The sequence below is a fragment of the Cavia porcellus genome, unplaced genomic scaffold, assembly GCF_034190915.1.
Source record: "Cavia porcellus strain 051 isolate PalLab524CR breed Dunkin Hartley unplaced genomic scaffold, mCavPor4.1 scaffold_23, whole genome shotgun sequence".
Lineage (NCBI taxonomy): Eukaryota > Metazoa > Chordata > Mammalia > Rodentia > Caviidae > Cavia > Cavia porcellus.
The window spans coordinates 54,157,893-54,169,952 of NW_026947506.1; the positions used below are offsets into that span (position 1 = coordinate 54,157,893).

Sequence of the window (12,060 nt, forward strand, 5' to 3'; positions counted from 1 at the left end):
CATTGGGGTCACACATGTCCTCTGCTGATTCTTCATCCTGCCCCTCAGAGCCTGACCTAAGTGATAACCACCCACCGTGGCAGGACCTGAGTGCACGCCGCACTCACAGGCCTCCCTGCCCTCTGGGACAGCTTTGCCCCCCAGTCTCAGGACCAGCATCTGCCCCACCCCATCCGACCCAGCCAGGGACTTCCCTCCCCCAAGGTCCCAGGCAGCCTAGAAGAGGAAAAGGAACAGAAAGGGGCCCCTTTGGGGCCACACCACCCTGCACGGCAGCTCTCTTAGCCTCTGAGTGAGACACCTTGGGGTGCTGGGACCTCTGGGGCTCCCCGCTTATCACACGGGTTCAGCAGACTCATCAGTCCCTAGAAAGCAGTGACTCGCTCTGACCACTCTGAAATAAAACAAGGTGCCAGGAAGGGATGGACACAGACACTTTACTCAGAGAAAGCACAGGTGGCAGCAGACAGCACAGGGCCACAGGAGCCTCTATGAGGGGCCGGTTCCCCCCACCAGTCCAAGTGGGGAGGGAGCAGATGAGGGGTCCCATCAGGGTCCTGGGGGCCCCAGCCTGTCCCTCAACCCACTGTCCTCACTCAATGTCTCCCCCGGGTGTGACCAGGCAGAGTCACAGCAGCAGCTGACATGGGCTGGGGCCAGGACTCAGCTGTGACATGGTTGGGGACCGGGGCCCAGCTCGGGGGCCCACAGGGCTCAGCAGCAGACAGCATGAGATGCGGCACTCAGCACACAAGCTCCAACGTAAGAGCAAGCATGGAGTCCCAGCCAGCCAGCCACCAGGACTGCGCGGGCCTGGGCGGAGGGGGGTCTGCCAGGACCAAGCAGGACAGGCAATGATGGTGTTCACAGCTCTCGGGTCCGGGGACATTCTCCCAGCAGGCCCGGCCCAGCCTGGACCAAGCTCACGGCAGCTGGTCCGTCCGCTTGCTACGCCACACCACCAAGCCGGTCATGGCCACGGTCAGCAGGATAGGCACAGCGATCAGCGGGATGAGCACCTCATCGGGCGGGTCCTCCCAGTGGGTCCTGTCCACCGTACAGTTGGAGAAGAACTGCCGGTGGACACCGGTAATGAAGCCTTGGGCCAGCGGATTGGGCCAGTAGCAGCCCACGACAACAGTCTCCTCCTCAGTGCAATTGGTGAAGCTCTCGTAGAAACTGCAGGGACAAAAGGTGACCCCCTCAGCAGGCAAGAGGACAGGCAGGGGGCGCTGTGGGCCCAGTCACACTGGACACCTACCCAGAGCATGGCCTTGGAAGTCACATCCACACTGCCGGCCACATGGGTCCCTGCCTAATCTATGACTGTGTTCTTGTGGGCGTGAGCTCCTGGAGACCCCAGAATGACCTGCCAAATGGACATGCCAAGCCTTGCGTGTCCAGGGCCAAGGGTACACAGGGATCTGGCTGTGGCCACATGTCCCACCAGGTGGTCACCATCCAGGGACACTCTAGGAACCCGAGAGGAAGATCTGCCTCAAGCCAGGCACCTTACAGCCTTCTAGGTTGGCCTGTTCTTGTGGGCCAGGAGGAGAGGGAAGTCACAGCTGGAAGCCCCAGAGGCCCACCTTTCTCCATGTCCTGCGGGGAGGGTGCCTCTCTTAGGGGACAGTCCCCTGTTTGTGATCTCAGCAGTGCCCCCAAGATTGGCCTCGTTTGCCCAGGAGCAGCCTTGGATGGGTTTCCTGAGACTGCCCAAGGGCTCCAGCTGCCAGGGTCCAGAACTCACTCCAGCATCTACAAGGATCTCCCAATGATCAGCTGGCCCAGCATCTGGAGGTGGTGACCTCCCTATCTACGAGGTCCATGAGGCAGGGCCCTCAGTCACAGTCTAAGATGCTCTGCAGCAGCTCCATATGCCACAGAAGGAAAGCACAGGAGAGGCCCTGCTGGCTCCCCATGGGGTCCAATGAGGGGGCCACTTCCTCTTTCCTGGGCTGTCCTTGGAGGGACTGGCTGACCTGGAAGGAAGAGCTTCTCACAGGGAACACTACCTGCTCTGCATTCCCAGAGTCAGAACAGGTGGGGAACACAGCAGCTGGCCCAGGCCCTCCTTGTCCACCTGCCAGCAGGGTCCCCCACTCACCTGGGGGTGGAAGCACGGATGCTGAAACACAGGTCAGACACACCCATCCTGCCCAGGTGAGCAGAGCTGGAAGTACAGGGGCTTGGGATCCTGGGTCAGACCCAGAGCTGCTAAAGGGTCCCTGCATTTGCCAAGGCCCTGTGCGCACCACAGCAACCAGACCTGGGACAATTCCTGCCTCCCCCACCCCATCTGTCCTGCAGGGCCGCAGACTGTACGGCCCACCCACCTCCACCTGCCATCAGACCTGAGGCTGGGGAGCCTCCTGGAAAAAGCCTTGGCCAGGGAAGCTAGGACAAGGGCAGCCACACACTGTGACCCTCCATGTCTCCAAGTCCTTGCTGCCCGGGACTCCCTCCATGACAACCGTCCCCAGAGCGCTGAGTAAAGAAAGGCCAGGTGACCCTGAGGAGGACCCACAGGACACAGCAGCGCATGGGCAGCGCGCCAGCAGGGCAACACTCAGCAGGGCACTCACACGATGAACTGGGACAGGTCACACCACTTCCAGACGGCCACCTCGCGCATTCTCTCGGCGAAAGTCTTCCCGCACCGGGGCAGCCTCTCCAGCATCCGGGTCTCGTTGCAGCCGCATACGCGGGCACAGGTGCCTGCAGAGGAGACAGTTAGGCAGTGCCAAGGCTCCTCTTCGAGCGGGACCTCAGCAGCCCCTCCGGCTGATATCCCCTCAGAGCCCAGCCCTCTTGTCTCCCAGGTCTGTGTTCCCTGGGACAGGACAGATCTGTGCCCACTCCACCCAGTGACATGGGCAGGGGACAGCTGTGAAATCCTGGCCCGCATCCTCAGGAGGTAGGGCAGGCTCAAAGGGACTGGAACCTTCGGCACCAGAGCACAGCCCACAGGGACCTCAAGGCCACAACAAGATGTGTGCCCTTCCTTCCTCGGAAACAAGGTCACTGAGGCCATGTCACTTAACACCACAGCTTCTCAGTGGCAGCCTGGACCCAACACCTGGTCATAGCCCAAGGCTTTGACAGCTGCTACCTGCAGCTGGTACAAAATGACTTCACATTTTTTCTTTTTTGTTTTCCTTGCAGTAGCGGAGGTTCAACCCAGGGCTTTCACACCAAGCTGAAGTTGCTTTTTATTTTTCATTTTGAGACAGGGTCTCGCTAAGGTGCCCAGGCTGGACCTCAACCTTGCAGTCCTTCTGCCTCCGCCTCCCAGAGGGCAGGGATTCCAAGTGCGCCCCACCACAGCCAGCTAAATTCAGGGTTTTTTAAAGTGCGTAGAAGCCTCACTATCTGGGCATAAAGACAGGTAGATCTAGTTCCATGTCCAGACATAAGACAGAAACAAGAAAACTTTCTCCTGAAAAAGACTGAAAGTCCAGAGCAAAATGCAAATAATAAAGTCATCAAATCATCAAGAGGACAAGGGCGAGGACAGGAACCGGAAGTGGGGGGCGTTGCCAGGGGCAGCACAGGGCAGAGGAAAAATGAAGCCTTAGTGACGTGAGGAAAGGTGCTGCGTAAACAGACGACCGACAGGAAATGACCCAGAGACGACCACACCCTCGCTGGTGGGCTGACGCGCAGGTGGACAGTGAGCAGGGCGGAGGACCCCCAGGTCACAGTACAGGCTAAGGGCTCAGCCAGGTTCGCCGGAGGCGGTTCTCCAGGGAAACCCGGGTTGCATTTGGGCGTCAAATGACTGTGGACAGGTCCAGCAGCAGCACAGCCCAGCGACCCCTAGAGGCAGCTACCAGGACTGCAGCCCTCATAGAACCCTGGTGGCCTCCAAACAGTGACCAAAGAGGTCCTAGTCTCTGGCACAGCTTGTCGCAAAAGAAGGAACTCCTTGGACTGTGAAATCAGTCTGCCACGTTACCCAGTCAACGGTAAAGGGTGAAAACCTAACTGGCTAAGGGCAACCTCTGACCAACACATGGCCTCACCAACCCTAGAAATCTACACTAAGAGTCTTTAAGGGAAAGAAATACAGGAAGGGACGCAGTGCCAAATCCGGTGAATACGGGGACAAGGACACAGTGTTGTGTTCTGATGAGCCCGCCTGTCTGTTGCATGGCCCTCAGCGCAACAGTCATGGTATTTTTTTTTAATCCCACCTTAAGCAGACACTCAGGAAAGAGGACTCCAGAGCTGCTGCAGAAAGTAGCAAGAATGTGGGATCAGTGTGCTCAAGCAAGGGGGAGCGTCTTGGGGGAAAGTGATGTCAATGGGTGTTTTACTGCAACAATTGGGGGGGGGGGCAGGGGTTTAGCTCAGCAGCGTAAGTGCCTGCGTGGAAAACTCGAGGTCATGAGCTTGATCCCTGGCACCAAAATAATAATAATAATAATTGTTTTTTGTACCAGGGATCAAACTCAGGACCTCAGGCTTGCCAGGCAGGCACTTATGCCGCTAAGCTAAACCCCAGCCCTTTGAAATAATTTTTAAAGTCTTAACATTCATCATATTTTTCAACCTATGCTATAAGGAAAACAGGCTGCACAAACCTACGAGTCAGACCAAGAACCCTAATGGACAACATGAGAAGCACCAGGGGAAAATCTAACCCAGAGTCGCTACATTATCCTCAATTCTGATGGTTTTTTAAAATATTAAATATTGAAAAAGTAGGGTATGTTTGGAACATCCTACTGTAAGACTGGTGACTGTAAAGAGTTAACTTTGGGCTATAGTTTTGCCTTAGGGTTTTAAAAATTAAAACTTTTTTAATTAAAAAAAATCATGAAAGTGACCCATATAGAGAAGAGAGTAGGAAAAGTCATCTTTGAGAAGGTCCAAATGTTGGGCTTACCAGAGGAAAACTTCGAAACACCTTCATTCAAAAATGAGAATATTGGGGCTGGGGATTTAGCTCAGTGGCAAAATCTCCTACCTGGCAAATGAGAGGTTATGAGTTCGATTCCGAGTACCAAAAAAAGAGAAAAAAAACTGTCCAACTGTTTTAGAGCTGAGGATTTAGCTCAGTGGCGTAAGTGCCTGCCTTGCAAATGCAAGGTCATGATTTCGATCCCCAGTACCAAAAAAAAAAGTACAATAAAAATGAAAATATTGAGCCAGGCGTGCTGGTGCACACTTGTAATTCCAGCACTTGGGAGGCTGAGACAGGAAAACTGTTGCAAGTTTAAGACCAGCCTGGGCTACAAAGTGAGCTCAAAGCCAGCCTGAACTGCACAGCAAGACCCTGTCTCAGAAGAAAGAAAGAAAGAAAGAAAGAAAATATCTTGATCCTGGGTGCTTTTCATCAGTTCCGCCAGCTGCAGCCCAGCCCACTGTGGGGGAGCCTCTGGGGTAGGGACCCAGGAACTTCCGTTTTCTAAGTGACAGCAGTGTGCAGCCCGCTGGGAGAGGGACAGAGGGCCTGGCATCTCCACTCAGATGCCCACTCTTGCAATGCTGGTGATATTCCCACTGGCCAGGGTGATGACCAACCCACACAGGCCCAGGGATGCCATGTCCCCAGGCATCTGACCTGAGACCCTGGCAGGGCCCATCACTGTCTCTGAGCCCTTGGCTTCCATCCCCTCTGCCATGGCTGCCTAGGAGGACAAGAGACCCCTCACAACATGCCTGTCATGCTGTGAATCTCTATGCACCTCCACAGAACCTGGAATCTGTGTTCCCCAGAATCTCTGCACCCCCCAGAATCTTGGTGGCCCCTGTGCCCTTGAATCCTGCATCTCCAGTGCAGCAAGAGCCTGACCCAGGTGGTGAGGATAGTCCCATCAAAGCCTCACACCTGGCCCCATACCCAACGTCCCTGACCAAGGGGCTGTGGGGATGCCTGAGGCTAGCACAGGCAGGCACTGTGGCACCACCCAAGGCATAGCAATGGGGTAAGGATACAGCCCTGGAACACCAGGCAGTAGCTGGTCACCCCCACCCAAACTCCTGGCTGCATCTGCAAAGTCCTCAGGAACTGAATGGAAATAGAAATCCCTTTTGGTTAGTTCCGCCAGGAAACAAGGGACAAACAGGCATGTGCATCTTTCTGTCCCCGGGACTTCCACATGCTCAGAGATGATAAACAGCCAGACATCCACTTCCGAGAGACCTTTGGAGAATGTCACTTAGCCATGAAATCCAAGTGCCAAATCGTCCTGGAAGTAAAAGAGCTGGTACCAGAGCCTGCGAGGTGGGCAGTGGGTCACAGCGGGTCCCTTTCATCTGGGAAATTCCCCTCCTTGGCCTCTGCCTCAGTTTGCTTATCTGTAAAATGACAAGTAGGGCCAGATGACCTACAAGGCATCTTCAATGCTAAAAACCCATGGCCTTAAGCTTGACAAGCCACCTCCTCTTAAGTTCCCAGAGCCACTTGCCACTCTGCCCTGCCTTTGGGCCCACTGGTGACCAATAGGACTACAGCACTGGTGATCAGTGTGACCACAGGTAACACAGTGGCAAGTCATTGCTACTCCCACTCACGGTCAAAATGATGATATCGGGGCTGGGGATTTAGCTCAGCGGCATAAGCACCTGCCTTGCAAGCAGGCAGTCGTGAGTTCGATCCCCGGTACCGATAAAAAAGAAAAAGACAAAAAAAAAAAAAAAAAGATGATATCTTTTCACACTCAGGGCACACACGCATGCATGGCAGGGGGTGTCATGCACAAGCCCTTGGGAAGCACACCTGCCACACACACACACCGGCTTACACATGAGCCCTCTGGCCCCACAATCCCACGCCCAGCACCAGGGGGTGGGGGACAGAACAAAATCCAATCAGAACAATCATCATAGCCACTCTCCACAGATTGCTAGAGCTGCATCTACACTGCAGTCAGGGAAACTGAGGCTAGAGGCTGGATCATGCTGATCTTAAGATTATGGTGCTGGATTCACACCCTAACCAAAAGGATCTGAGCAAGAGCTTCTTGCTGGGTGGACACCTGCTGGAGTCCCTGCCCAACAGCCCTGCACAGTGCCAGAGGCCAGCACCCTCCTGGATGGGAAGTGGTCCTCAGGGCTGGTCAGGAGGAACCATAGCTGCTGGCCCTGCCCCCCGCAGCAGGGGCTTGGAACGGGAGCACAGATGGCCACTGTTTCTGGGAGCTGGGCAGATTAGTTCTCCCTTCCAGAGGGCAGAGCTGGCTCTGTGTTGCCTGCACACTGCATGTGACCATGAGCTTGTGCAACTCTTGCTCTGGCCAAGCCAACACCAGGCAGGTCTGTGGGGGGCTACAGCTGACCCCCACTAGGGAGCCTATCTCCTGGGTGAAGGGACAATGAGGACCAGAACAGGACAAGGAGATGGGACTGTGTCCACAAAACCCAGCAACACGAGGAAGGGTTCTGTGCCGCTCTGCCTGTAGTCTTTCCCCACCCCACGCTGGGGCAGTTACCAGAGCTGGAGTCTTTAGCAGGGACTCCAATCTCCCCTGCCATGAAAGGAGTAGCAGCCTATCAGACAGGACTTGATGGAGGCACTTGCTGAAATCCCAAAGCAGGACACTGATTTCTGGATCAGTCACGCGCCCTGAAAGCCCACCCCACCTGCGGCTCTGAGAAACATGACGTAAATCGGAGCTCTGCCTGGGTAGGAAGGAAGGGATGTCACCACTGAGTCCGCCCACCTTTCCCACCTTGTTTACCGAATCCCGAGTCATCAGAGCTGAGGGAGAAACTGCAAACAGGCTTGCAGCCGGGGAGGCTGGGACAGGAGAGGACCCATCCTGCAGGACCAGGGGACAGTGGCCCCAGAAGGGAGACCCTGAGTCCCTGATACCCAGGCCTGGGCCTTTGTCACCAGCTTAGAGCTCAGAACCTGCCAGGCCCAGGCCTTGCCCAGCGACCCCCAGACTTTGGCAAGCACTCTCTGGTAAAAGCCCTTACACACACGGCGCACACACACACACACACACACACACACACACACACACACACACACGCACACGTCCACATACATGCACGCATGTACGCATCCACTCATCCTCTTATTCTTGGATAATTTCTTTGTCGAATTTTTCAAAATAAGCTTTTCCCGTTTGGCAAGCAAGGCTTCTCCCTCAGGGCTCACGAAGCCCAAGACCACCCACTCCCGGTTCCCCCTCAACGACGCCTGCGGAGTGCGCACGCGCGGCGGGCCTGGCAGAGCGCTGCCCACCTCCCCAGACCTCTCCCCAGGGAGGGATGGGACCGCAGACCCCAGGCCTGCAGCGCAGTCAACGCAGCCCCTGGTTTTCCATCCGACCCCCAGCGCGGGGCGGCCAAGGACCGCGTCACCGCGAGCCCCTCCCCAGCCCCGCGAAAGGAGCTGATTTCAGGGCTTGAGGCGCCGCGGGCCGATCCCGGCTTACCGCAAAGCAGCAGCAGCCAAAGCAGCTGAGGCCGCCGCGACCGCGTCCCCATGGCCCGGCAGTGTGCGTGTCTGCTGTTGCTCTGCGGAGGTCGGCGGGCGGGAGAGGAGGGACCGGGAGGAAGGTGGGCGTGGCTACAGGGGAGGGGGCTGGATAGGCCACGCCCATATTGCAACCCATCCTCCCTGGCTCCCTCCCAGTCCTGCCCTGGCCGTGCCCCAATGCTCCCAGATCACGTCCTGTCCCCCCTCAGACCCTGTATCCCACCCCCTAAGCCACGCCCGTCCTCTCCAGGCCACGCCTCCAGCTCCCCAGGCGTCCTGCCTTGCTAGCTCCTAACCCCTGGGCAGCCTGGCTGTTCCAGCCAGCTTCAGGGGACCCCTGGGGAGTCTGGGCTGGGAGTGAGAGTCGGGTGTGGGCTGGAGGCTGCAGTTCAGGCTGGGAACAGAGGAAGGGAGATCCAGGACCAGGTGCCACCCCGTGTCCCAGAGGGCAACGAGAGTCTGAGGCAGGGCTCTACAGGCAGCTTGCGAGCAGGGAGATGGGGGTTCCCCTGTGGGAAGGGCAGGCAGCGCCTTGAGGGCCCCGCCAGGCTGGGGTGCAGCTTAGTGCTGACCAACACCAGGGCCAGCTGGCCTGCTGTGATGGTGACATCCTCCCTGCTCTGCTTGGGGACCCCCAGCACCTCAGGTCCACTAGAGCACACTGAGGGCCTCACCTATGTCCCACATCCCCCAGGAGCTCCTGCTGCAGGGCAGTGCAGACGTGGGCCTCAGAGCCTTCCCAGTGGAGGGGCCACCCCTCTGCCCCCCACACCCTTCACTGCCTGTTCTTGCCCCCTTGTTTGTCCTCACCTCCTCCCATGCTGCACCACTCAGGACACTCCGCCACTAGGACACTCTGGGGAAATGCAGTGACCTGGCCCTAGCTGGGGACAGTCAGGGCTAGTGCCACCGTGGGCAGCCCATTTGCAGAATGGGGCCACAGGAGAGGATTTGGCAGCCCAGATGGCATTGCCAATGGAAAGAGAGCTCCTCAGCAGAGGAGCTGACCTTGGGAGGGGTCAAGGTTATCACTGACTCACAACTGCTTGTCCACCCAGAGCCTGACTCCCAGCCTCACCCTGAGCCAGGATCTCTGTGACCCTGAAATACAGCAGAATCAAGTTCTTGGAATGCCAAGGCAGAGTGTCTGCCGAAAGATGGGCCCAGCTGCCCTGCACAGGGCTAGGAAGTCGTCTGAGGACAACAGTATGTTACCCAAAGCAGGCACCCTGAAGCACCAGTGATGTCATCCTGAGACAGGGACACCCCACCACGGCTGCTGCACCCCAGCCCACTCCTGAGCCCCACATGACTTCAAAGGGGGGGGGGGCAGCCAGTCCCTGTGACCTACAGGTGGCCCAGCCCAGGTCCACCTCCCTGAGTTCTTTGAGATTCTCACATCCTGGCACGGTTCACAGCTCTAAATCAAAAATTCTGATTTAGATCATTGGACACTGTCTGTTCTGATCAGGCACTGATACATTATCGATTTATTCTGCAATTCTTACTCTTCAATAGTTTGAAAAGCTTTTTTTTTTTCTGGTACTGGGGCTTAAACTCGGGGTCTTGGCACTACACTACATGCCCAACCCTTTTTTAAATTTTTAATTCATTCCTTTGCCTGTTTCTGACACAGAGTCTCTCACTAAGTTGCCCAGGCTGGCCTTGAATTCACCCTCACCCGGCCTCAGCTTCCTAGAGGGCCAGGATGTGTCAGCTACTTTTCTAACACCAAGACAGTGCGATCAGATATCAAGTAGATGCTTCTTCCTGGCGCCCGTGAGTCCACACCGCATCCGAAGGCTGAGGTTTCCTGGGCTCTGCTCCTCCTGCGGTTAGGATTCCGAGACAGCGGTGCCCGGAGGCGAGGCTCCCCCTGCCGGGCAGCCGGCTCACTGACCAAAGCGCATCCTCTGCCCCATCAAGGCTGAGGACTTCCAACCCGGACTAAAGGTGGCAGACAGTGCATTCCAGAGGGGGCCCTCTGACCCCCAGATGTTTCCCACCTGCCTCCAGCCCAAGGCAAAACTCTGTGTTTCTTTTGAAAATAAACATTGTTTGAAACTGACACACAGTTATTGTACCTGTTTCATTCAGTGCATGTCGCTGTGTAATGATTCCAGCCCAGGGAACCGGTGTGCCTAACTCCTCGTGTTGTGAACACCCATTACCCTCTCTACTAGCTATTTTGAAATAATTAATTGTTGTCAACCATAGTCAGCCTATAATATTACAGAACATTCAAAATTATCCCTCCTAGCTGAGTGTGATGGCACACACCTCCAATCCCAGCAGTCTGGAAGGCTGAGATCACAAATTCAAGTCTAGCATGGGCAATTTAACAATTTAGTGAGACCAAGTCTCAAAATGAAATGTTTTAAATGGACCAGGATGCCGAGCATGGCGGGGCACACCTGTAATCCCAGCACTCAGGAGGCTCAAGTAGGAGGATTGTTGCAAGTTTGAGACCAGCCTGAACTGGTCTGAGTGAGCTCCAGGCCAGCCTGAACTGCATAGTGAGACTCTGTCTCAAAAAGACAAGGAAGAAAAAGAGGATCAGGATGTAGCTCAACAGAAAGGTCCTGGGATCAATCCCCAGTACCACAGATCAAGGCATCTCTCTCCCACCCCGCCACCAGCCAATTGTACCTCTGTAACCACTGACCATCCTCTCTGTTGCCTGCTGCTTTATTCTGTTTTTCTGGGATTTTTTTAGCGGGGGACGGAAGATACCGGGGATCAAACTTACGACCTCATGCTTGCCAGGCTCTCTGCTTTTCTTAGATCAACATTTTTAGCTTCCACATTATAGTGAGTTCATGTTGTATTTGTCTTTAGTGCTTGGCTTATTTTCCATAACATGATGTCCTCTGGTTCCATCTGGGTGCTATAAATGGTAGAATTTCATTCTTTCTGTGAATGAATAGTATTCTCTTACTGTGATGCCTTGGGCCTAGATGCCTCTCCAAAGCCTCATGTGGTCACAGGTGGGTGGATCTACAGTGTGTGGTCCTGGGATCTCGGGTGTGTAATTGCTAAACTCATGCACTGACTGGCCTGGCGTAGTTCTGAGCGTGGCTCATGGGAAAGCCCACCCTGGGTATGAGTGCGGGTGTGTGGGTAGCTTGGATGGAGCAGGAGGGATGGGGGGCTGCTGTCATCACCTGTCACTGGCTGTTCCTTTGCTAGCTTGCTGCTTTGCTGCCATCTGCCTGCCATGGACTGTTTCTCCTCTGCGATGCACCTCAGCCATGCAAGCCCACCTTGGAACCGAAATGATCAGGCTACAAACTGAAACTTCTGCAAAGTGTGAGCCAAGCAACCTTTCCTCCTTTAACTGTGGGTGCTGGGTATTTTGCCTCTGCAATGAGAAAAGTAACTAAGACGCTTACAGAGGCGTACCACATTCTTCTTTATCCACTGTCCCACTGATGAGTGCTTATCTTTGGTATTGTTGAGCAGGGCCTGACACATGACAGACAAGTGTTTGTTCTGTCGCTGGGCTGCACCTCAGCCCTCCTTGAGTCCTGTGACTAGTGCTGCACAAACATGAAGTGTAGGTGTCTCTTCAACATAGTAATTTCAGTTCCTTTACACAGAAACCCATGAGTGAGTTCACTGGG

At 55.4% G+C, this 12,060-nt stretch overlaps 1 protein-coding gene across 1 annotated transcript; it reads right to left on the reverse strand.

The window, feature by feature from the left end:
* Window positions 1-420: 420 nt before the first annotated feature.
* On the reverse strand, window positions 421-8,461 carry Ramp3 (receptor activity modifying protein 3). Its single transcript, NM_001173011.1, is given in 3 exon segments — window positions 421-1,179; window positions 2,586-2,718; window positions 8,394-8,461. Coding segments are annotated over 3 exon segments (441 nt in total). The 5' UTR covers window positions 8,446-8,461; the 3' UTR covers window positions 421-923.
* Between the last annotated feature and the right edge of the window lie 3,599 nt (window positions 8,462-12,060).